Source organism: Streptopelia decaocto, assembly GCF_964273445.1.
Source record: "Streptopelia decaocto genome assembly, chromosome: 8".
NCBI lineage: Eukaryota > Metazoa > Chordata > Aves > Columbiformes > Columbidae > Streptopelia > Streptopelia decaocto.
In genome coordinates this window covers 9,369,818-9,393,362 of record NC_138662.1, presented here as the reverse complement: position 1 = coordinate 9,393,362, position 23,545 = coordinate 9,369,818, and the positions used below count along the sequence as shown (strand labels likewise).

Sequence of the window (23,545 nt, the reverse complement as noted above, 5' to 3'; positions counted from 1 at the left end):
TCTCTCACTTAACTAGAATATGGGCTGTTCTGTCTGCACCTCAAGCAGGGGACATAAAGATGATGCAGTATAAAGGAGCAATGACTTATTTATTGTCCCACAAATCCAGGAGCATAGCTCTGGGCAACAGTAAAAAATAGCTGCATGCTTCTTACAAAGATCTGGCATAAGTTGGCATTTGGGGAATGTCTTCTGCTGAAGTGGCCACTCAGAAAAAATATTGCAAATAAACGACTGTTTTTGCTGACAAGGATGTAAGCAATTGCAAGGGAATAGAATCTCGCTTTACTTTTTATTTCTTTGCAGCCTTGTGGATGATCGGTGTGTTGTACAGCCAGAAGCAGGGGATCTTAACAACCCACCCAAAAAGTTCAGAGGTAAGTTCATTAGACAGCTGATTACTCTCCTGGTTGGAAGACATCCTTCATTTTGTGCAGTCACGTGTGACTGTTTTTGGTCTCCATGCCTTCTATAGAATATTTCAGTGTCATCTTCCATGAAGGCTAACTCATGAGAAAAAAAGAAATATGTAAGTGTTCCTGTCTGTGTGAAGTGAGGAAAAAATTCTTCGTGAGGGGTTGCCAGCCGAGGTTGGCTTTCAGATCTATTCAAGCTTATAGGATCTCTGTAAGTTTCATTTCTTTTGTTCCACGCTGTCATACATGCCATTTAGTATCAAACCTATAATCTCAGAGAAGAGGAAAATGAAAAGGAGCAAGTGTTTGTAACAACTATTGTTGTTTGATCTCATTCGATATTAACTACATTTGACTCGGCTTTCATTCTGCCAGGAAACTTATGCTTAGTGATAAGAAATTAATGTCTCCTTCTTTGCACAGCTTGGCTAGGGCTGATTAAGATAAAATCTCAAACAGGAAGAGAAGCACTAACTGGGATATGGTTTGGAGGACCCTTCTTGAATTTTTATTTCTACTCTTTGGTTACATGTTTTACCCAAAGGATAGCTCAGGCAAATATTCGAAATATTTGATACACCTTTTATTGCTGTTCTCAGATGTAGCAGCAACTGTTTGTCTTGTTTCTTTGTTGGATAAATCTTATTTCCTGGGTTATGCTTTGGCTTTATCAAGAGCTCAGAATTGCTGTACTTGTATTCAGATTTGCATGGAACTGCAGGTGATTGCCCTTGAAAATCATGTACCTTCTGTACTGCTGGTTTTCTTTGCTGCTGTTTGGGGTTTTGTTTGTTTGTTTTTCCCCATGACATGAGGATGCCTCACATACTGAATCTCTCTTTTTAGAATATCGCCCAAGTCTGTGAGCTCCTGTTGTTTTTTCGTCCTGTTTATTGGAAAAATAAATAACTGATGATTCAAATACTTGAAGAGGCAACCTGGGGAAGTTTTACCATTCAATGTCAAGCTCTCCAGAAAAGGAACAATGGTGTTATGTGAACTAGAGCCCTGACTAGGCATTTCTTGATGTTAAAATCACATGAAGGAATAAAGCCAGATTTGACTGAGACTGCTGGGTGTAGAAGGAGGGGAGGGGAGAGGAGAGAGAGACAAAAGAATGAGAAAATGGCAATTCTTTCTAGCACAGTTTAGGAACTGTAAGTACAGAGAGACATTTGTCTGACATAAAACATTGTGGTTAGACATTGTAAATGTTCTCATATTACTTATAATTTATACATGGAGAAAGAATGGTGTGAACCTTTTCCAACCTTTGTAGTTACTTCACTAAAGCTTTCATGGGGAAGTTTATGCTTAGTGGTAAATGGCAACAGAAGTCATAAAATGTTAGCAGGCATTTCTGTTATTTATATGCATGCTTTGTAAGTGTAATCTAAGATAAAATGCTTTCCACATTAAATAGGGTCAGAAGAAGTAATAATGAAGTTTATCACAGCATCTTCAACAGAAGTGGGAACTACCCTTTTGTTTTATTATGAAGCAAAGGCACTGAGAGGCTTGTCTGGGGTGTTGCATGGGATGTCTCTGGCAAGGTCAGGAGCTACAGCTGTGTCTCTGCAATCTTACTTGGTGTTTTTATGGCATCTTGCAAAAAAATACCTCTCTTGAAAATGGAACACAAGGTCTTCCCCAAGGTGCGTTTATCCAAACAAGAACATTTACCTCTGGGATATGAAGCAACCATAGGCATCTGGTGAATGTAATTCAGTAGTCTCAATATTTAATTTTTCCATACTTGAGATTTAGTCTTGGGCAGTGTCACAGGTGTGGCAGATCAGTAGCATGGACATACCTTTTGTAGAGTAGCAGCCTGGGGTGGGAACTGATGTAGAAATGTTCTGGTATCCAGTAAACTTTGTACATGGTGCCCACGTTTGTTTGGTAATTTCTTAAGTCCATACTAGTCATCTCAGCCGATAGGATCGCTGCAGTTTGAGGCCTGAGAAGCAGCACGATCTTGATTTGAATTAAAATGGGAGCAAAACACTGGCACTGGTAACTGAGAAGTCACTTTTGAAAATCCCATTAGAGTAGGACCAAAATTAATCATATGTAAGTGAATTACATTATAGCTTTACACAGTACTGGAAGAACACCTCTATACTATAACCTGGTTTATATCTATGTGCAAATCCTCTTTGGAATGAGCTGTGCCTTAAGGTGTCCAGACGCAGGTCTGTCAGATCTGAAGTCACCTCCTGGGAGGAACACTGCATGTGTGAGTTTGTGGTCAATCTTGACGATCTTGCTTTGGGTAGTATTTTTAAGAAATGAAATTCCTAGCTTCTCTGAGCAGATCTGTCTTCTGTGGGCAGATGTAAAGCAGTTGTAAATATAGTTTCCATGCTTGAAATGGTGAGAGATATCTAGAAACAAAATTTACTGCCTTGGATTTGCATACGTGACTCTAAGAAAATTCAGTGTGAAGCTAAAGTATATGTATTGAGTAGCAGTATTAATCCATCCTGCTTTTTTCTTAGCAATGGCTGTTTCAGGTTTTAAAAAGTCTTGTTGCCTAGGCTACACTTAATCAGTTGTATCTCATGGCAGCAGCAAGGCCCTGGTCTACAGGATGGTGGGTTTTCTTTCCTTTCTACTTTAGATCCTTGAAACACAGCAGAGGTGCTGTACACAAAGCACTGGTGTGTGTGCACAGTCCTTCCTGCAGGGAGCCTCTCTTGTAGGAAATGTTGACAGTAACACTTAGCCGTGAGTATATGCTGTCACTGAACACTGATAACCTGCTTGTGGTGTGAGAATAGTCCCCGCCTGAGGAATGCATTTTGAAAAGCTAGCACTTCCTAGCTGAAACGGAACTGGCTTTTGTATGCTAGTAAGTCACTCCTTTTTAAAATGTTGGCTTCAAGTTGTCCCAAGGAAAATTCAGTGAGGGGAGCTTGGTGTGTGTTCAGAAGAGCTGGGTTGAACACAGTGATTTGCAGCAGCATGACTGGAGTTGGAGATGGGAGCGATAGAGCCTTGGTCTGCTCAGAAGAGGACGTGCAGAGGTATCTTGAGGACACGAGGGCTGGCTTTGACAAAAGTTGTGGAAAGAGTAGGCTGATGAATTGATCTGGTGGTGGTGGAGCCCTGAAAGGGACGAAATGGAAGAGGAGGCTGAGAGTGAGGTGGGGTAGAGTTCAGGTAGGTTGAGAGGGAGGTGTAGAAGTATAAATGAGACATTGAAAAAAATAAAATAAAATTCAGAGAGTATATTAGATGGAAAAATCTGAAGTCCTGGAGTTGGAAAAAACTCTAAAGAAAGGTATTAGTCCAGCACCTTCAAGTTGTTATGAGTGTTTACCAGGTGTTAATTCACATTAAATGCTGTTGTGCCTCTAGGTCCTTTAAAAACATTAGTTTGATCACTTGAAGGTGTGAAGGCTGACTTTTTTTCTTTTTGCTTTTCCCTATCCAAATCAGAAGTAGGTAACAACTGAAGTTAGTGGCTGAGGTTGGATGGTAATTGTGGTCTTTGAGATATCAGTGGGTTTGTTTTTTTTTTAATTCTGGCTTTCTGAATCTATTTTACATATGATGGTTTGGCTGTGAGGTTTCTCTCACCCCTCATGTTTTAACCTCAAACTAATTCAAAACTCCTCTAAAACGGCCTTGCAAAATGTTGAGACTTAAGAGTACATTCATTAGAGTGTTCCCTTTTAAAAATGTTACTATGAAAATTCTTGCAGAAGAGTATTTTACTTAACTGATCTGAATATAGTGTGTACAGATGAGATTCCTGGAAAAAATCCTAGTTGTACAAGTCTCCAAAAAAAGAAAGTTTGCGACAGTTCCCTGGTTATCTGTAGTGCTTTGGAGGGAAAGAAAAAAAAAAAAAAAAAAGACATTTTAGGTATTTTTATAAAGCGGGAATCGCTGCTCTAATCTCCATCTTTGAGTATGCTTCTGCATCTGAATAGTGACTATAAATGAACATCTTTTTAAGATGCATGTTTTATGTGGAAAGTATGAACTACAGCTGACCCTCTAGCCAGGCTGAGGGCACCAGTGTTTCCTCAGGAATAATTCATACTTAAATGCACATAGACGGATAACTAGTTTGCAAATTAAAGTCAGACCCAGCAATAGTGATGACGCTGAAGCAGAGCCCAGGACTGATAATTTTGTGCTTTACCTGCTGCTTCTGTGCTCTGCTAGTTCATGTGTGCCTTTGCAGGGGTTTTATTTGTGTTCATTTTGTGTTGGAACATAACGCTGTGCTGAGCTAAATGTGTTTGCTTCATGCAAGACACTGCTACTACAGCAAAGCAGTCTGTCTGACAGCCTTCTCAGGAAATTCCTGACGGCTCTTTATTTGGGATGAGGATCTGTCTGCCAGGGATCCAGAGGCTTTGCAGTAGCTGCGTGAAACGCAGGGGAAAAGGGCGCTTACGGGGTTAATTTGTCCTGCAGCCACCTCCTTCCAGAACATTGTTTTCATAGTTGCTGGGCAACACTCTTTTTTTGGCAAGATGTTCAAGGAATGAACCCGTATCTTAGACTTAAAATACCCTCATGGTGAAGCAGAAGATGAGTAGTTCAAATTCTGTTTGTTCTTTGGATCCTGATCCATACTGTGTGCTGTTTCTGAATGTCGCCTTCATGAAGTCTGATGACAAGTTAGGGGCTGGTACCAGGGGTCTCAGCCTTTGAACTGCAAGCTCAGCTTCAGTAGAAGAAATTATGTGGGCACTACAAAGAAGCTATTATACAGAAATATGTATGTATTAAAAATATGTGTATGTCTACACATGCCAATTCTTAGAATGGATTTCTCTTAAAATCACACTGTGCTCAGCGTTGATGGAAGTCAATACACTTCTACATAAAAGAAGTGCTTTAGTTATGTTTTGTTCTTCATGGCTTTGCCATCAACAATCTGAAGCCTCTGCACTACTGCTTTGTTTAATATGAAGGAAACCATATAATTTATGCTGTACTGATAGAGGCTATGGGGTTATGTTGCATACGTACAGGATTATTTAGTCTTATTTAGCCAAAGCAAGCTTGTTTATAGTTTGGCATTAGAACTGAGAATAAGGGAATTTTCAGTTGGAGGGTCACATACATAGTTTTCCTGAACACTCCAGAATATTAAAAAACAAACTAAAACAAATACCCAGCTACATCTGCCTGTTAGTTTGGGAAAAATATTAGCAGTGTATAGAAATGTGCGTTGTCGGTAATGAGGTAGTTCAGTACCATTCCTTGTACTCATCAAGAAGAATTTTTTTCAATATAAGCCTTTAGTAGGTATCATGTGTTCAGCTTCAGATAAGCGTGAAACTTCAAAATCTTATTGCCCTCCATATGCTCTCCGAGTATACTTTTCCAAATCTACTCTTGTGAAAGCAATTCTATCAGCTCAGATTGCTTTTTAAACTTTGATGTGAAATAGTCTGAACTGTATGACTTTCTGCATATATTAGATGAGTTGGAGTGGGTGTTTTGCAGAGGGTTGAGGGCTTATTCCTGGAATGATGGTGAGAAGCAGGGGGGTGATAGACCTGGGCTGCATGGCCAACCTCAGGCTCCTTTTTCTCTTCAGACTTGGGGTTTCCAGTACTGGTGAAATGTTTGGGTATATTACTAAGGTGCCTAGATTCCTTTAAGGAATATTTAAACTAATATCTAAAGATGGCTTTTTTCACTCTGTATTGTATTATGTATTAGCAGATTTAATAGCAGGATTTGTTTTTCATGCAAGAGGCAGAACTTCTGAGAGTGCTTGAGTGCTGTATTCAGAGCTTAGCATGGTGATCTTGAAGAGAAGCAAGTTGCCTGCAATAGCAAAGTGACTCCTTTTCAGTTTTGAGATGTCCAAGACAGACTAAGATGCATGTGCTGAATACTGAAAGTAGGAAGTGGGGCAGCAATAGTAAACACCTACTTAATTAACTTCTGTTTTTTTTCCTGAGGACCAAATGCCATTAAAAGACAAATTTTGTTTCTTAGCCCCTTTTCAAAAAGGGTACTAAGATCATGGTTTAGTGTAAAATCAAAAGAAACTTTAGGGTTGGCATGATGGAAGAGAAAAATGAGAAAAATACAGTCTAATCCTGCACCTGTAATTTATTTATTTAAAATTGAAGCATTGGTCATTTTGTGTAGGAAGAATCTTTCAGTCTTGCTGAATTAGGATATGGTTATAATATCCAAAATAGATTTTTGCTGCCTTGATGCGGAATCCTTTGGTATGATTCTAAGTATTTATAGAACTGTACTAGAGAACTGCCAACTGCTAGTATGCATTTGAATGTGATGCCCTTTATATGATGAAGAAATCCTGAGCACTGTCTCTAAAATGCGAATCTTTAGCCCACTGCATCCTACGTACAAGCAGATGTTACAGGCGATTGTCACTGTGGCATTTAGGTATTTCGAAAAACCGAAAAGTCAGAAGCATTGTATTTTCATATAGGCAAATGTGCTTTGTATCTGCTGAAACTTAGAAGACCCTGTGAGACAGGGAATGCTGATCAAGAGCTGATGCACCACTCGAATGAACATGGCTCTCTGCAGGTGAGATGGTGGGGGTGGACCCTGCCTTCTCTGCTGGCCCTGGTGACTTCAGAGGGACATCAGCACCACTCCTCTCCAGACGTTTTTAGCCACAGGCTTTGTGGCAGTGCCAGGCTCATCAATGATCGCTTACGTGGTTTCCTATATTAGCAAGCAGAGGAGGAACTGGAGCTCTCCTGTTATAAGCACAGTTAGAGAATAGGCCTTATACTCTGTGTACCTGCTGTGTTCTGTAATTTATTTAAGCATTCAAAAATAGCTTGTTTTGCTTTGAAATCCAATAGTGATTGGATGCAGGACCAAAGGGAAGCCTTTTTTTTTTAAACACAGGATGGCGAGTATTGTCATGGAGAGTGAATCAGAAAACTTGTTTTATTTAATTTGCCGTGTTTATTGCAGCATGGTTCCTTACTGGCCGATTAAACCAGACAAGTTTGTAGTCCACTTGGTAGCTTTGTGTGTTGGAGCACCAGGACATCCTGAAGACTTTCTGACTCCATGATGCCAATGTGCTTTGTTGAAACAGTGAATAAATGATTGGGTAAATAATTATCTGTTTAATTGAGATGGTTTAGCATGTTGTGGTTTTGGTGGGTGTTGGTCGGTTGGGTTTTTTTGTTTTGGTTTGTTTTTTTTTCCTCCTGTGTCCTAGTGATGTGGTAGCAAGACCATAACAGGGAAGGTTTGCACAGGCTGGGCTGTGTTTCCATGCTGATCTGAACGGAGAATGCTGTGGTCAAACAGCTGTTTGCCAGCTTCTGGATTTAAAGTGCTTTCATCTCTGATGTTTTGCATCTAGATGAAGGCAGAGCAAAGCCCATTTGAAATAGGAAGTGGCCATTAATATGCATAACTGGAATGCTGTACAAAAAATGCTGCTAAAGAATGATGAGGGATTTAGTTGGACTCCTAGTGTGAAGTTTTATGATCTGTGCACTTTGTTTGCCCATCTAAAAATCAGGGTAGTAATTCTGTGCTGATGGGACACACTGTGCAGGATGGTGGGAAATGCACTGGTGTAGTGACTGTATCCTAAAAATGAAGAAATAAGCTATGTGCTGGTGTGAATGTTTCTTCTTCTCTCAACAGCTCTCACAGGTCTGAGCTTTTTCCCTCGTGGAAAGTTCAGGGTATTTCAGGTAGGTTCAGGGGGGGGATTGCCAGAAAACAGTGCTTAGCTATTAAGTAGAACAGTACTGTTAATAAACCTAACCCCAACCTTGTAGACAAAAGAATACTGTGGCTTTGTTGCCATAGTTTCAGTGCAAAATCTGACCTTAGCTACAATAACATTCGGTTAGAAAGAACTAGCTAATCAGTTTTCTAAAATTAGTGTGTTCCCTAGTACATAAGCCAGTATGAACAGGATATTTAATGAAATATTATACTTAGTCACAAGAGCCCAAGGGAGTGAAATGCCTTGATGAATTGTGGGGGTAGGGTGACATTGGTGCATCTCTATTATTATAGCAAAGTTATTAAAATTTGTGGCTTGCTTAATATTTAGGGTAGCTCAACGGTTGTGTTCTTCTGTGCACTCAATCTCCTTTGCCATATTCCTTTAAAGCTCTGAGTCCGTTCTGTGAGCTGGGAAAATTAACATGCTGGTGAGTCTCATCAGTATGAAGTACTTCCAGAGTACCTTCAAATAAACTCAAGAGCCAGTGTTGTGCTTTCTGTTACTGCAGATGAAGGAATCTTACTCATATAGAAGGATGCAAATATTGAAGCAGATGGATAAAGTCATGAAGTTTGTGGGGAAAAATAACTGTGTATGAGGGAAGCAATCTCCCAGGTACCGGGTACTAAACAGCTTCAGCTTTTCATCAGCTGTCTAAAATGTTAGAGAAACATAAGGGAGAGAGTTGGAGAGAGGCTGTTGGTAAGATCTGGTGTGTAAAATATTGCCATCAGTCCAGAACACCTGTGAGAGTGCATTTATTACACCTGACCTTAGCTTTGGGTGAGATCTTATCAAACTGCAGTAACCTAGAGTCAAAGATTGTTTCTTGGCAATACGGGAACTGTGATGAATTACCAAGTTTTCTTATGTGCAAGTTGTTTATTTGGGTATTAATGTAAGAAAAATACGTAATATGCAAGTTTGGGGTGGGAAGCTAGTTGAGCTGTCTGTTGTGTTTGAAATTTGAGTTCTCATTCAGCCTGCTCAGAGTTTCTGCCTGGCTGAACTGTATTGCCCACATAGCTTTCAGGTGCCACCAACATGCTGAATTTTCCTTACTGTAGCTCTTGAATGGTAGTTTGCAGCTGAGGAGGCTGAACTGCCCTCTCAGCAAGCTTGACGTACAGGACTGTGCTCGTGAAACACAGCTTTGCTGGCATCTTGTTGGCAGCACTGAGACGACAGCCTTTATCACCCAGCTCTCCATCCCAGCTTACCTGCTGTATGACGCAGTGATGAGCAGTGTTCCCTTGGTGCTTGAGAGATACCAAATACATGGGAAGAAGATTTAGACAAGGAGCTTCTAAAGCATCTGGATGATGCTTACCCATTTGGTGGTAGCTTTTGTTATTTCTGTTAGACCAACTTACTAATCAATCGTCACTTCTTCTGATAGTGCTTTGCTGTTAAGTTTGAAAGTGCATGTGATTAGTCAGAAGCAATTTTAATTTGCTGAATGTATTTCCTGAGACTCGGCTTTGGACTGTCCTGAATGTCTAAAAGCACAAATGCTTGGTGACAAATGCAGTGGAGTTTGATTTAGGAAAACGTTTTTCACCTTGAATGCGCTGACACTTGCATAGCTGAGCTGTCAAGCAGATGCTCTTGGCTCCCTTGGTTTTTGCATCTGTGACACGCAGTTTATGATTCCTGATACAGCACACAGTCACGGGAAGATGTGATCCATACTCTTGGAACTTGTAATTCAGATTTGGATTAGCATGTTTATGCTTCAGGGTTTCCATTTTTCTGCTTTGTAAACCCAGCTGCCTTTCCCAGTAAACTTTAGGAAACCATACTTAGCTTTTACTTTGGCCAAGGTATGAATTTATTTTCAAGTTTTTCTCCTTAACTTTTTTATGTGACCAAGTTTTATTTCCTCTTCCCCCTTGACTTGGTGTCATCATGAGGTGTTTCATTTTTCAGAGGGAGCAGATCAGTGAAGTGTGATACCCCTTGTCTTGTCTGTGTCAAACTCTTCAGGATCTGTTCTGTAGTGTCTCACTTCACTGTTGCTTGTAGGACAGAGTGAAGTTCTGTGCTGCTTGCAATAGCAGTAAGCTATACTAAAAGCTTCAATTATTTTACTTTACCTAAAAATTAAGGCTTTATATTTTGAAAGTACTTACATTTCAAAATCACTTTCAATTTAGGTTATTTACTGAAGAAGACAACAGATAAATATGCTAACTACCTGTACCAAGGAGGTCTTACAGGTACTGTGTCCAAGTGCCAGATGGGAGTCGTTAGTTGAAGAGGAACCCAACCTCAACCTAGAAGTTAAATAATTTCACTTCTCATTTTCCGGGTAGCCTGTTCTTCACTGAGCATGGGTCCTGACTGAAGCACTAGTATCTCCTCAGCTGTAAGCTCAGGGAAGTAATGCTGTGAGTACTTCTGTTTGAGAGCAGTCAGAAGAAAAATGGTGATGCTGCCAGCATAGCCAGCCATTAAAAAGTGCTATTATGAAAGCCAGACCTTGCCAGTGACACTTGCACCTTCCTCTGTTCCCACATTGCTGCTGGAGATTAAATACCCTGTTCTTTCTGTTGCAGAATTTGGATTCATCTTTCAAGATGAAGTATAGTACTTAATGTGTCAACACCTGAGTGTTATTTCTCTTCTTCAGTTAGTGATGCATTAATAGCACCTCCAGCTGAGTTCCTTACATTGCTGGGTGGGGATCAAGGTGCCAGTGCAATCTGTCAAGCTCCTTGTGATTTAGTACATGTCCACATAAAAATCTCCAGTCTTTCCTGCATAACTTTAAAGTTTATGATCCAAATGCTAGGAAACAAGTGAGCTGTTAGTGAAGATTCTTGATTCTGAAAGCTGTGCTGCATTTTTTGCAATCCAGAAGGGAATTCGCTGCTTTGAGGTCAGTCTTGAAAAGCACATACTGGTTCTTTAGAATAAACTGGAAAATATGAGTTTGTTTCTTTACTTGACAACTGACCAGCTGGGGTAGGGTGTTGCAAAAATCCCAGATTAGCATTTAGTGGCTCCTAACAAATGCAACCAGTATAAAGAAGCCTTGTATTTCTCACCTAGAAAAAGTATCGTTTGTAAACATACCTATGCTGATTTTTTTTATTTGCCTCTCTTTTTTAATGGCCTATGTAGGAGGCTGTTGCTTATGCAGTGCGCTTGCCTTTTAAACTTCTGACTTTGTAGTCATAGCAAAGGACAAAATGCAGGGGTGTTTGGCATAATTTTGTGGCAGCTCAGGCAGAGGCTTTGTGCCAGCTGGTTATGGTACCGGAGCCGTCAGTGCCTCTGCCTTCAGCTGCTCTGGATGCAGCCTGGCAGAGATGCTGAGGAATCTGAGCTCGGTAGCGCTAATTAAATACAGTTATCTTACAGAGAAAGTCAAAGCATTCAGGTTGACACGTCTCATGTGAATGTTTCAAACACTAGAATAGCCATTACAGATTGACTGACACTAAATGCAGTGTTTCTCGAGAACTTTTTTATAATGAACAACTTATTATTCAGTCAAGTAAGAGAGTTACTTATGTGTTAGGACTAACACTTCCTTCATACCTAATTTGTGAAAATAATCAGTGCTGAGTTCTCACTGTTGGCAATTATTATCTGTTTTGTTTATATAACATACAGAAGTTCAATGAAAACATAACTGCATGTATTTTGGTTGAAGAGTCTTTCTGCAGCACTTAGATTTTCAGAATAAGAAATCACCTCCAAGCTTTACTGACAGCAGAAAAACTGTGACATTGCTAGAAAATGCTGCTCCAGGATCATCTGCTGCTTTAACTAAAACAAATTATCTCTGAGCCAGATTTTATTAAGGATACAGAAAGCAATCTGGTAGCACTTAGACCTTGTGTTTAGTGAATGTCAGCCCTTTTATTTGTCGAGGTTAAAAAGTTATACAAGGAAAAAATAAACTCAGTACTTGTAGGCATGAGGAAGTGAAAGAGATGGATGAGGGAGCAGCCATCCTGAAAAGGGAAAAATCTGAGCTGTATCTACAAAAATCCTTTCCCCCCTTCAGAGCTGTGCCTGATCTCTCGCCAGCACCACTGAACTTCCAACAGCCCCAAGAGGCAGCAGTTCAGGCTGCCGGGATGGATCAGGACAAAAGGGTTGGTTTGTGTTCAGGATTCCAGTCCCTGACTGCTCCTTATGCTGTAAAGCTGCGTTTTGTTTTGGAAGAAACAAGAATAAATCTCAGTATTATTAGAATGTAAGTGGTACCCCTGTGGAAAGAGGAAAAGTTTAGTCCCCTCTCTGCAAACCTCTGAAGTCAAATTGTGCGAACCTGATGGTGCTGGGATACTGAATGTGACCTGAAAGAGGACTGAGCTGGATATTTACTGCAGTGTTTTTGAAATCACCTCCCAAAAGCAGAAGTTACAGTACCCATCTGGCAAATGCTCCATTAGTCCAGCCTGGATGCTTCAGTGAATCAGCACCAAAGGCTTCAAGGGAAGGCTGAAGAACCAAGTAGTGGATTTGTGATTTTACTTGGTTGCAAATGGCTTTGGCCCAGGCAGAGATTACTTTCTCAACTACAGTGTTTTTATTAATTTAACTACATCTTGTTAAAAGTATCCAGGTGCCGTTGAGTTCTCACTCGTGTTTTAACATCAATGTTAAGCAAAGATTCTTTTTGGAACATACACATACATTCAGCTTTTCTGGGGGTTGTGTTGATTTGTTTAGTTCTGTCCTTCAAAAGTGCATTTTCTCTATTGATTAAAAAGCAAATAATGCATCCCATACTCATGTGGTTGCAACGAAAGCTGATAAGAACTTGAGGTACCGTACTGTAAGAATAACTCAACTACCACATTTTCCTGGGAAACAAAAGCTGTATCTTTGGTGGTTGCTGTGGGAGCATTTGGCAGTGGATGGTGACTGCGCGTCCTGCGTGTGCTCAGCACCGAGCAATACACAGAGGAATTACCTTTCCCTGCTGCAAAGTGCGTACTCTCTAAACAGGATTGGCAGCACCCTGGGAGCTCAAGTCTTATGGACTGGAAGGTGAAGTCTGAAGGCAATATAAATTTTGCAGATAATTCTTGGTTATCATTGACAAGTTTTAAACTAAGCTAAGAATTTATATCCTCCCACTCCTTGTCAGGCAGATGGCCTCGGTCGTGGAGAATGACAGTGAGGAGAAGATCCTTCAAATATTATCCACAAGATTTAATTCCAGATATTTTTTTCCCCCATATGCTATCAGTCATGTGTTTTATTTTTTTTTTTTTTATTTTTTTTTTTAAGATTTGAGACACTTGGCAGATGATAATTCTGCATTAGGGTAAGAATTTGTCTGCAGAGAACACTTAAACTTTGGAATTTAACAGCTTATTTCTCTTACAGTCTATAGGCTTGCGTGCATATGTGTGTGTGTAAATATATATATACACACAAATAAAAATTGCAAGAGAAGGGAGTGCAGTCTATATAGATGATTTTATATTGTAGCTATGTTCTGCAAATCCAGTAAGATTTCTTGTCAGCTTCTCTTCATCTTAATATTATGATTGACATTTAATTTGGAATTTTTATCTGATGAAAGAAGTTGAGAAAGTATTCTCATATTTATCGCTTTTAGTATTTAGCTAAAGCTACCTTGAAAGTTCAGAAGCCACCGCCATAGTTTTTCAGTCTTTACAATCCTCAATGTTAAACAGTCATTTTCAGGACCTGGAAGGCATATGGGTAGCAGAGAAAGCCATAAAGGGAGCAAATGTAACTAGTGCTTTGCCTCTATGAAATGTGTGATTGAGGGGAAACCCTGCAGCTGTATTGAGAATAAACCCATTTCAGTCTGTGTTTCCAGAGAGGCTCTACAGTTCACTTTTCCTGCCTCTGTACCCCAAGCCAGTATCCATGAAATGGGAAGCAGAATGGAGAGGGAGCAGCACGAGGAAAAGGAAAGCCCTTTGCAGGCTTGTGAGAAGATGCAGAGTTCATATGGGATTGGTATTCTTTACATTGGTGAGAATGAATGAATGTTCAGAATACAACTGAAGAAGATATTTTACTTTGGTGACTTCTCCAAGAATCCTTTATTGAAAAGAATATGAAAACATTGAAGTTTTTAATTTTCTGAAATGCTAAAGAAGAAAGAAATACGGCCCAAAACTGTAGAGGAAACTGTAAAAGTTCTTGGGGGGAAAAAAAAAAATCAGAAAAAGTGATTCTTTTCTCAGATACTTTCCAGGGGGAGGGGATTTCTGTTTGCACAAATTTCTCTTTCAGCTTTCCGTGTTAAAGCTTTCAGAACTGATAGCTTGCTTATGTTTATGTTTGTGCTCTATTGAGGCTCTTTTCATCCTTGCTGAGGTTTGTTCCAGCCTCAGATGCGGCTGTCTGATAACTGGGAAGGGATGGACTGGAGCTGTCTGCTTCTCATGCAGAATTAATGCCGTCTTGCTGTACCTTTAGCTACTCCAACATTTACGTTTTCTCTTCTCTTTGTTGTACCTTTGCTGTGCAGAAACTACTGGATTTGTTTGTCTGTGCTCTGTTTTTCCATGTATAGTGAGCCTGGTCGTTGCTTTGCTGGCCCTGCAGCTACCGTAGCTGTAAAACCACAACTGGAGGTAGCGGGGAAGGGGGGTGCTAAGTGTGGAGTTTGGAGAGGGACAAAAAAAAAAGACCTTGGGGTTTTACTAAAATCTCAGATTATTCAGAGAAGCCCATCACCACAGGCTGTTGTACTCATTCTGCATAGAGAAGTGTTGAGAGTCCTTTTCCCAGTTCACAAAGCACCTTTGAGACAGTGTGGTCAGAGACCCCAAACAGTTAACTGCTCTGAAGAGCAATGTGATATTCGTGCAGGGTTTAAATTATGGCTCATACGGGATTAAAGTTAAACATTATATTGGGAACTTGACATGAAAGTGCTCAAAAAAGTGTCAGGAAAATGAGTTGCAGCCTTAGACTTAGTAACTTTAAAAGAAAAACTTTTATCCTTCAGAGATTTTGAAGTGCCTGTCACTTAATGTTCCTTTCTTCAAATTGTAGTTAAAGGCTCATTTGAGAAAACCACAGTGACTCAGCTACTTTGAATATCTCTTGAGTTAGTGTGTGGCTTGTGTTGGAAGCCCTAAGATTTTTTCTCCCACCTCCAAAGATGATTTTTATTGGCAGTATTTTTATTGGAAGTATATTTTGCACTATGCTAACTTTAAACATACTTCAGGTTTTTAAAGAATTGCAAAGCCATAGTACCCTGATACTGGTAAGTAGAAAGGAGAACATCTGTTTATAAATATTTATCATTTTGCAAAGGTAAAGTTTACCTAGATATTTTTTGCCACCTTTGAAAGTGACTGGTCCAGAAACAGTGCTGTCTAATGTTTATTGCAGTATAATGCTGCATTATCCTGATCTCTTTGGAAGGACTGAAAATGTTCCCTGGATATTTTTTTGGATTGAATCAGTTAACTTGAAGAAATGAACATTTCCTCCTACAGTGCTTTGGCCTCATCAGATCTATGTGATGGTCCGATGGTGCCTTCACAATAGCCCATGGACATCCTCCCATGCATCAGTACGAATATCTTGTGTTTCTTGTTGTGACCTCAGAGAAATTCTTCTGTGTTCCTTTGTACAGTGGTAAATGCTCTTGGGGACAGGACCTGCTTTGTGCTGTGTCTTACGTCCTCAGGCTCTTTCCTTGGAGTAGTAATGGTGGCTTTGGAGAGAGTTGGTTCTGAGCACAGCTTTTGCAGAATCGGTTGGTTGGCTGGTGAGAGATGTTTCTGAACACATCAAAAGCAATTTTTGAGTGAAACCTATATAAATGTGAAAATCTAGTAGTTTTATTCATAGGAAGAAATTGTGTGGATCTATCTTTTGATGTGGTAGGGCTGCAATATGTCGTCTTATTTAGTGGACAGAAGCCTGAGCGTGGTGGGAGGAGTAGATTATAGCAACCAGATATTTGTGGTGATTAAGAAAAGTAAGGTGTTTAATGGAATAACCCTTCCATAAAAGATAGCTACCTACAGATGACTTATTTAATAGTCTGAGATTGAGCTTTGTCAGGCAGCATCCTGTGTGGGTTCTCTGTGCTTACAAGTCTGTGGCACAACCAGCTGTCAGGTTGGACTTGTTAGACTCCTATGAAGCTAGTCCAACCTCTCCAACAAAATTTCTGCAACTGACTGAAATTCTGAAGTGGACATCTTGCTTTGCAATGATTCTTGATTACCAGTGTCATGCGGGTGCTAGATCTGAGGACACAGAAATAGTCTCTTATTCATTTTTCTGTGTATTTCCCTGTTGGTACACAGAAGTGTTGCCATGGAGGAGAGCGTGGGGTGGGAGTGGGCTGAGCCAGCTGCTTTAGGGCCACGCTGGGAGGAAGGCTGGGGGAGGATAATGCATGAAATCTGCTCCTGCAAGGGATCCTGGGAGCTGCTCGCTGTCGAGTGTTGTGCGTTCCTTAGGGAAGAGCTTTGAAGGCATGTAGGGAAGGGTGGGTTTTCTAAAGAGAGGAAATCGGCTTTTTCTGCCCCGCGTGGGAGGGAAGAGGTTACTGGACTAACATGCATGGTGGACTTCACAGGCCTTTGCTTTAGCCAAGAGTGCCTTGGCAATCTTACATGCCTTTATGCATTGTTTAAACAAGTATTGCTTTTTAATGATGTGGCCCTTCAAGGATGTGCAGTACAACTGTATTTTTTTTTTTTTTAAGAAGAGTGCTTTGCAGTTTTATTCAAGCCAGCACAATGAGTTTGCTGATATTTTACACTCCTTTATGTGGAATAAGCTTGTGACCTGGCCAGATGTTTTTTTGTGTGTATTAACATTTGTCTCTTCTCGTGAGGTCAGGTGTCCACAGTTCGCTTTGGGTAGCTCTGTGCTGTTTGAGGCTAAGATTTACAGCAGCTTTGGAAACCTTTTCCTTTTGGTCATACCCCACAGAACAGCAAAGTGTCAGTGCAGGACTGTGTGTCACGATGGAATTGCACGAGGTTCCGTTATTGGAGTCTACTTGCTCCTGTCCATCTTACCTTTCAGTAACCGGAAGGCAGTGATCAGTCGTGGGGATGAGTGAGGACAGGTCTGATGAAGTAAGTGCTTCTCAGCCGCTCCCATGCATTAGGAAGTGGAAATCCTAGGTACCAAGAGATCAAGGAAGATTGTGTGATGTGATGTTCTGTCTACACTCCTGGCATCTCTGACAGTGTTGCAATCATTTTGACCCATTTTTGTTACAATTTTCCAGTGATTTCTGAAATAATTAATCCTAAATCTAATAGACCTTACAATATGGAGACTGCAGGGATCGTTTCTTCATCAGATTTCATTAAAATAGAGCAAAAGGGTGTTCTGTTGCTGAGCTGAAGGGTCCATCCTTGCTATATCACAGTGGGTATATCAGTAGTCTCAGTTTAAATGTTTTTAGTAAAAAAACCCCATCTGATTTGTACACATAACAAGCATATGGCTTAAGGCTTCTACTCAGCAGTTATTTAGATGTATTTATTAGTAAAAGTACCACGCAGGGGTGTTTGACAAGAAAAACTTGTTCTCTGGAATAAGGTTGGGGATTATGAAGTTAATTAGTATTCCACAAGCAGCTCTCAAGTGAGGGCTGAAAGCTTTCTTATTTTAGCGGTCATTTGTGTCCCCAAACGTGGGTTGTCTCGGAGTGTGGGCTCTCTGATGACAATTTTCAAGACATGTTATTGTAAAGAAGTGGAGATAATGTGTGTGAAAATTATAATATTTGGCAATGTTTGTAATAGTGCTACTTTGGGGATGGAATATAAAACTCTGTTATACCCTTACTCTGGCAGGTTGTGTGCTGTGACCTACCAGCTTCAATATTTCCTTTTAAAGAATGTGATTACTCTCACAATGTCATAGTAGCATTTTGGCTCAGAAAGTTGCTGCTATACAGCATACATGATTCTCCAACGCTTTCCTTGAGCAGCTCATCTGTTTGAGTCTCTGTAATGTTTTAAACAGTACTTTAAATGGCTTTACCTTGCAAAAGCCCTCAAAGCTTTTTGAATGACCAAGCAGGGAAAACTGCACAGTGGAAGAAGCGTTCCTGTGCTGCCAAACTGCAGGAGGATGAGGGCACTAATGACCACTTAAGGTCTTTAATAGTCCTCTGTTTCTATGACAGTAGATGATCACGGAAATATAATTCACTGTGTATGAGTTTGTACCAAACCAATATCTTTTGCTTAACTCTCATAATCCTTCATTAAAAAAAGTTCTTCATTTAACTTGAAGTATGGTGTTGCTAGTGCTCTGATCTTTAGGAAGAAAATAATGGATTTGTGCCTGAAAATACCTCATGTGCTAATTGTGTATTTGAATGGAGGCTTTTTGAATATTTTCAAAAGGCAGATAAAGCATGCTGAGTATCTTGTTCACCTTTTAAAAATCCAGAGACATGGCAGACAAGTAAATTTAAACCCATGCTTCTAGTCACTTCCTTTCCGTACTTCGAGTGACATAGTAAAATTGAAAGTCAATGAGGAAAGTCCCAAGTGCTCGTCAAGAACTAAAAGCTCAGGAAATTACAGATAATTGACTTTTCACATCTTTGTCACTTAGTTTTTTGTTTCACATAAGGTACATATCCTCAGGTGTTCTCAGGGGAGTTTTTGTTCTGCTTATGTCCGTTATCTTTGAATGACGTCCAGATATTTAATCAGTACAGTTTGCACTTGCTGTGATTAAGCCCTTGGATAGCATCAGTGTCTGGATTTCATTTACGATTTGCTGAAATAATCTTTATTTCTGAACTCTTAGGCAGCAATTATTTTTTTAGTATCTCCAATATCAATAGTACTTGCAATCCATCTTTCATAACTCGTGTCTAGTTTATTGTATGAGAGTTACTTGTTGGCTCAAGAGGCTGATGTACTTGTTTCTCCAAAAGCGTGTGTTAAAATGGTTGTGGGTAAAAATTATGCCTGGGGTCTGCAGAGGAGTAACGCAGTCAAGTGCTGCCTCTGACTGCTGCAATTTTCCTCTGAAGCCATAAATCTAGGAAGCATTGTTTGAGACCTCCTCGCTGGGAGGGCTGGCAGGGGATGGTGCATTGAGGGCTCTTGTAGCTCTCGGTGCCCTGGGCCATTTTTTAGGGGTTGAAAACAGCAACTGGCACCGTAACTAGTGAAGCGACACTGTTCAGACGTCACTGTTGATGTAGTTCCTGTGAACTCCTGTTAAATTTACAGCGGAGCAGGTGAGGGCTGCAGTAATTTTTAAAACACTCCATCACGTCTGTGAAACCAGCAGTGTTCGGTCCTGCCGCTGAAGGTGATTTGGTACCTGTTTGGGGTTGCCTTAATCATATGGTGCCATTTCGGGCTGTCCCGGCATCTCCTCACCAAAGGATTTCATCTGCCTGCACTGTCCGCTCTGCAGATCAAGAGTTACAAACTGATATTATCAAATCTGGTGGATATAATCCGTGTTTCTTTAGTCGCTTCTGTTTCTGAATGCTGAGGTCTTGTCTAGAATAGAAAAATTAATCTGAAGCCTAAAATCTTGAAAATCGGGGCATAAACCTGACATAAATCTGGAAGCAGAGGCTGGACTACCTGACATAACCAGAAAAATGGTTTTAATACAGTTATGATACAAAGAATAGTTGAAAAAAAAAAAAAAAGACAGCGATTGAAACAAATAAAGGAGGAGAAGCAACAGGAGCAGGCAGTGCTAATAGAGGACTTTAGTGCATTTTTCTGAATCGTGAAGGTGGTTGCTGCTTTGACACTACTAAGAATGGTGGTATTCCTGATCCGAGACAGCTATCTGTGCTGGTTCTGTGCAGATCTGAGTGCAGGATGTGTTCACCCAGTGATGCAGCTGGTGTTATTTAATTGCTCTTCCCAGCCCATCCATCATTTTCGAATCCAGCTTTCTTTCACACTGATTGATATGTTATCATTATGTCAATAAGGCAGCTAGAAAGATGGCTTAAAACATTGAAAATACCTAATTATTGTTCTTTATGGAAAAGGAAGTTTAAAAATGGATGTAGCACTAAGCAGTTTTAATACATTTATTTTTTCTAGACTTTTCAGAAACAAATACAGGCAGTTATGTATGTTGTGGTGGTCATGCCTTGAGGTGAGATGGGAGCACTGTCCTTTGCGGTGCTTCCCTGGGCCGTGCAAATGCCTCGATGCATTGTTGTTGTCCCAGGGCTTCATGTCAGTTCCAGCACACACAGTGTGGTACGTAAAGGTTTAATCATGGCTTTTTTCTCCACCCGTTTTGCAGTTGATTATGTGTTGCTGTGAAGGCCTTCCAGCTGTGACTGTCCAATGCCACACTAATGTACAGATTTGCTCATCTTTTTGCAGCTGACAGGAGAGGGGACTGAAATGAATGGATCTGTTGATTCACTCGTACTGAGAAGGCGACAATTAATAGGCTTTGAAACTCAATGACTGGTAAATCTTGTGTTATTGAAGGTAAATTGGCTTAGGAAGCAAGCAGCATTCAGGGTTGAACACACAGGTGGATGCTTCTTGCTTGGCTTTGGCAGCAGCTGGTGTGGGTGCTGCAGAGAGGAGGTGTGAATGAGAAAGGCACATACTGCACCAGTGGAGCACTGGAGAGTGTGGGGCAGGGGCTCATGTGGTGAGGGTGCAGCTCTTGTGACAGAGGGGTGAGAAGCCCTGAGCTCCGTTGCTTGTATGTTCTTACTGTGCTATCCGTGTAGGTTTTGGTTTTGTTTTGTATTGCCCTTCTCTCATGGATTTCAGGGAAATAAGACAGGCATTGTCATGGGAAATTGCAGCAGCTGCTTAATAGTTGGACCAGAAGTTAAAAAAATGAAACTGATGGTTTCCTTTTACTGGTGTGTTCTAACTCCTTGATTTATTGTATGAAGTTTTGGTCTTCCTGTTGCAAACGCTTAGAATTCATTCTCCAGGGACATAATCAGTTGTGATAAACTGAGGAGTCCTAGAAACTGCTCTGTCCATTGGAAAATAGGCACCAAGTTAACACAGTGTGTTTATTTCTGCAAAAGGCTTACACTTGGAGCCTGTATGCAACATCCCTTAGAGATGGATGACAGCATCTTCTACTTCTTTTTTTTCTGGAAGATAATGAAGTAGTAGAGCAGGCTAAAATAAACTGAATGACATCTGTGTGTTTAAAAAAAAAAGAAAAAAAAAAAAAAGAAAAAGCCCAACTCTGTTTCTTCTGAAGTTGAAAAATGAACAGTATTCTCTTTAGCAACTCCACCGTTGTACTTGTCCTCATCTAGCAGCCTATCGGCAGCTTTGCACAGCAGGGCGTACGTGTCCGTCTGGGATACACAGAGCATCTTTAGGATTTGGATTTTTGGCTTTGTGTGCTCCCTGCACTCGGGTTCCAAGCACTTCAGGTGATGTTAAGTGCCCCATCAGCATCTCTTTCCAGACATAATCTATTGTGATTCCATTGCCTGTTTAAAACGACAGCATTGCATTGCATTGTATGAAAAAAAACAAACCCACAACCTCCAGTAAGAATGTGCTGCTGCCGGCTGGGATAAATGCCTTCAGGCCTCAGCTGGCAGGCTCTGCTTCCGCTCATGGTCGCTGAACATTTGTTCTTCCCATTTGCAATCCGGTCTAGAGAAGCTGGCTTATTCACATTTCTATTATCCAGCTGTCTGGCTTTTTTAATAGCGCGTGGCTTTGCTGCTTTGGCTTCCAGCTCTCACTTGCCTTATTTGGTAAAACAGAGCTCTTGAGCTGTTCCTGGAAGGGGCTGCTTTACTAGTTTAGGGACTATTTTCCACTTTCATTTTTGATCTCTAAAGCTATAGATTGTGTTTCAGCAGCATTGCTGGCATAGCTTAACTCTTCAGTGCTGTCAGATTGGAATACTGTGATTTTTAGAAGTGCTTGAAATGTTTTATTCTCTGCCGTAGCGCATTGGTATACTGCTGCAGAAAACGTTATCGGGGGCAATATATGGCAGTGCTTGTGTTTACAGAGTATATGTACCTTGTCAGCATAATCTGCTTTTTAAAATGACAACCAGAGTGCGATTTTCAGTGCTTAAGGCTGCATTATGGAGGACTTGTCCAAATTTTAATTAGTTTCCTGATATGTTGTCTTCCATGCTCAGTTCCTGAGAAGGGGAGTGGCTGTGGCGACGGAGTGAACTTGGATGGATTGAGGAGCATCATTTGGCAGGCTTCAGCGAGAGCATCTCTGGTCTCCTGCCAAGAGGATGGTGACTGTTTAAATTAGAGACAGGGAGAGGGCCTCAGTAAGTGAGGTGAGAGACTCAAGCCAAGCCTAGGAATAGAAAGAAAGGCATAAAGCCTTCAGACTCAGAAAACAGATGTGGACACGGGTGTTTTACTCTGCTTGCCTGGGAGTGCAGCACAGTTCAGCAGAGTGACTCGCTCTATTCAACTACAGGGTGGTGGTTTCCTATAATTAAGGCAGCTCTGGGTTTTTAGCATGTATCTTTGCTTTGCTAAGCTCTTCAAATAATGCTGCTCAAGTCCATCTATAGCCAATTTATTGGAAGGCTGAACAGCTGTGTGATGCTGTCTGCTCCTGCCGGTGCAGCACTGGGCGTTTGCTGCTGGTAACTGCATTTTTCACAACTGGCTGTCCTCTGCGAGCTCCACAGAGAAGACGACAACTTGGGAATTCACTCAGAATTACCTTGAAAATTGAAGATATTGTCTGAAAAAGGGCATTGCAGTTCAGTGGGGGCATATGTCAAAGACTGTGCTTAGCTGGCTGCATCCAGGGAGGAGGAGGATGGGCACATGCAGCCATGACGTAGGAAAGGATATGGGGATTGCAGGAATCGCAGCTGGAATAGGAGTTGTCAGTGCTGTCCTGTTACAAAAAGTGCAATTGCTGCCTTGGAATATGAAAAAAGAAACATTGCCAGAAGACATAGTAATTATTTTTTCCAATTTTACTTCCTGGCAGAGCCTCAAGTGTAGTAAAGAGTTTAGTATTGCATCTCATACTTCTAGAAAGATAGAGCCAACTAGAGAAAGTCCAGAGGACGGTAATGGTCAGGAACAAGACCGACAAGTTTTGCATCTCAGCAGTTGTGGGACAGAGGAGCCTGCAAAGACTGCTGGGCAAGAGAGGAGCAGTTCTGTTTTGTGTGCCCACATGGAGAGAAAGAAGTAATGGGCTTCAATTGCAAAAATAAATAAGTTAAGTACAGAACTAGCGGAGTGCTGGAATAGGTGACTTGAGGAGATCTGTCAGGAGTGGAGCAGGCAAAGTGAATTCTGCCTTTGGGAGGGAGGGGTGAGCTAAGGCAGCTTTCTAAAGGACCTGCCAGCCCTGCGAGCCTATGGTGCAGGCCAGAATCTGGGGAGACAGCAGAGGGTGCAGAAAGAAACAAATGAGCATTTCTGGCAAAGGTTCCCAAGCACTTCATCAGCATAAGAAAAATTAAAGCA

The 23,545-nt window shown here is 40.9% G+C and overlaps 1 protein-coding gene across 3 annotated transcripts in view; it reads left to right on the top strand.

Moving 5' to 3' along the window:
* The window catches only part of ITPR1 (inositol 1,4,5-trisphosphate receptor type 1), a 175,089-nt gene that overhangs the window by 17,266 nt on the left and 134,278 nt on the right, over positions 1-23,545 (top strand). For all 3 annotated transcript variants that reach the window (XM_082060206.1, XM_082060205.1, XM_082060207.1), the window contains exon 3: positions 307-377. In XM_082060206.1, the coding sequence (XP_081916332.1) occupies positions 307-377 (71 nt within the window). The remainder of the gene's footprint in view (positions 1-306; positions 378-23,545) is intronic.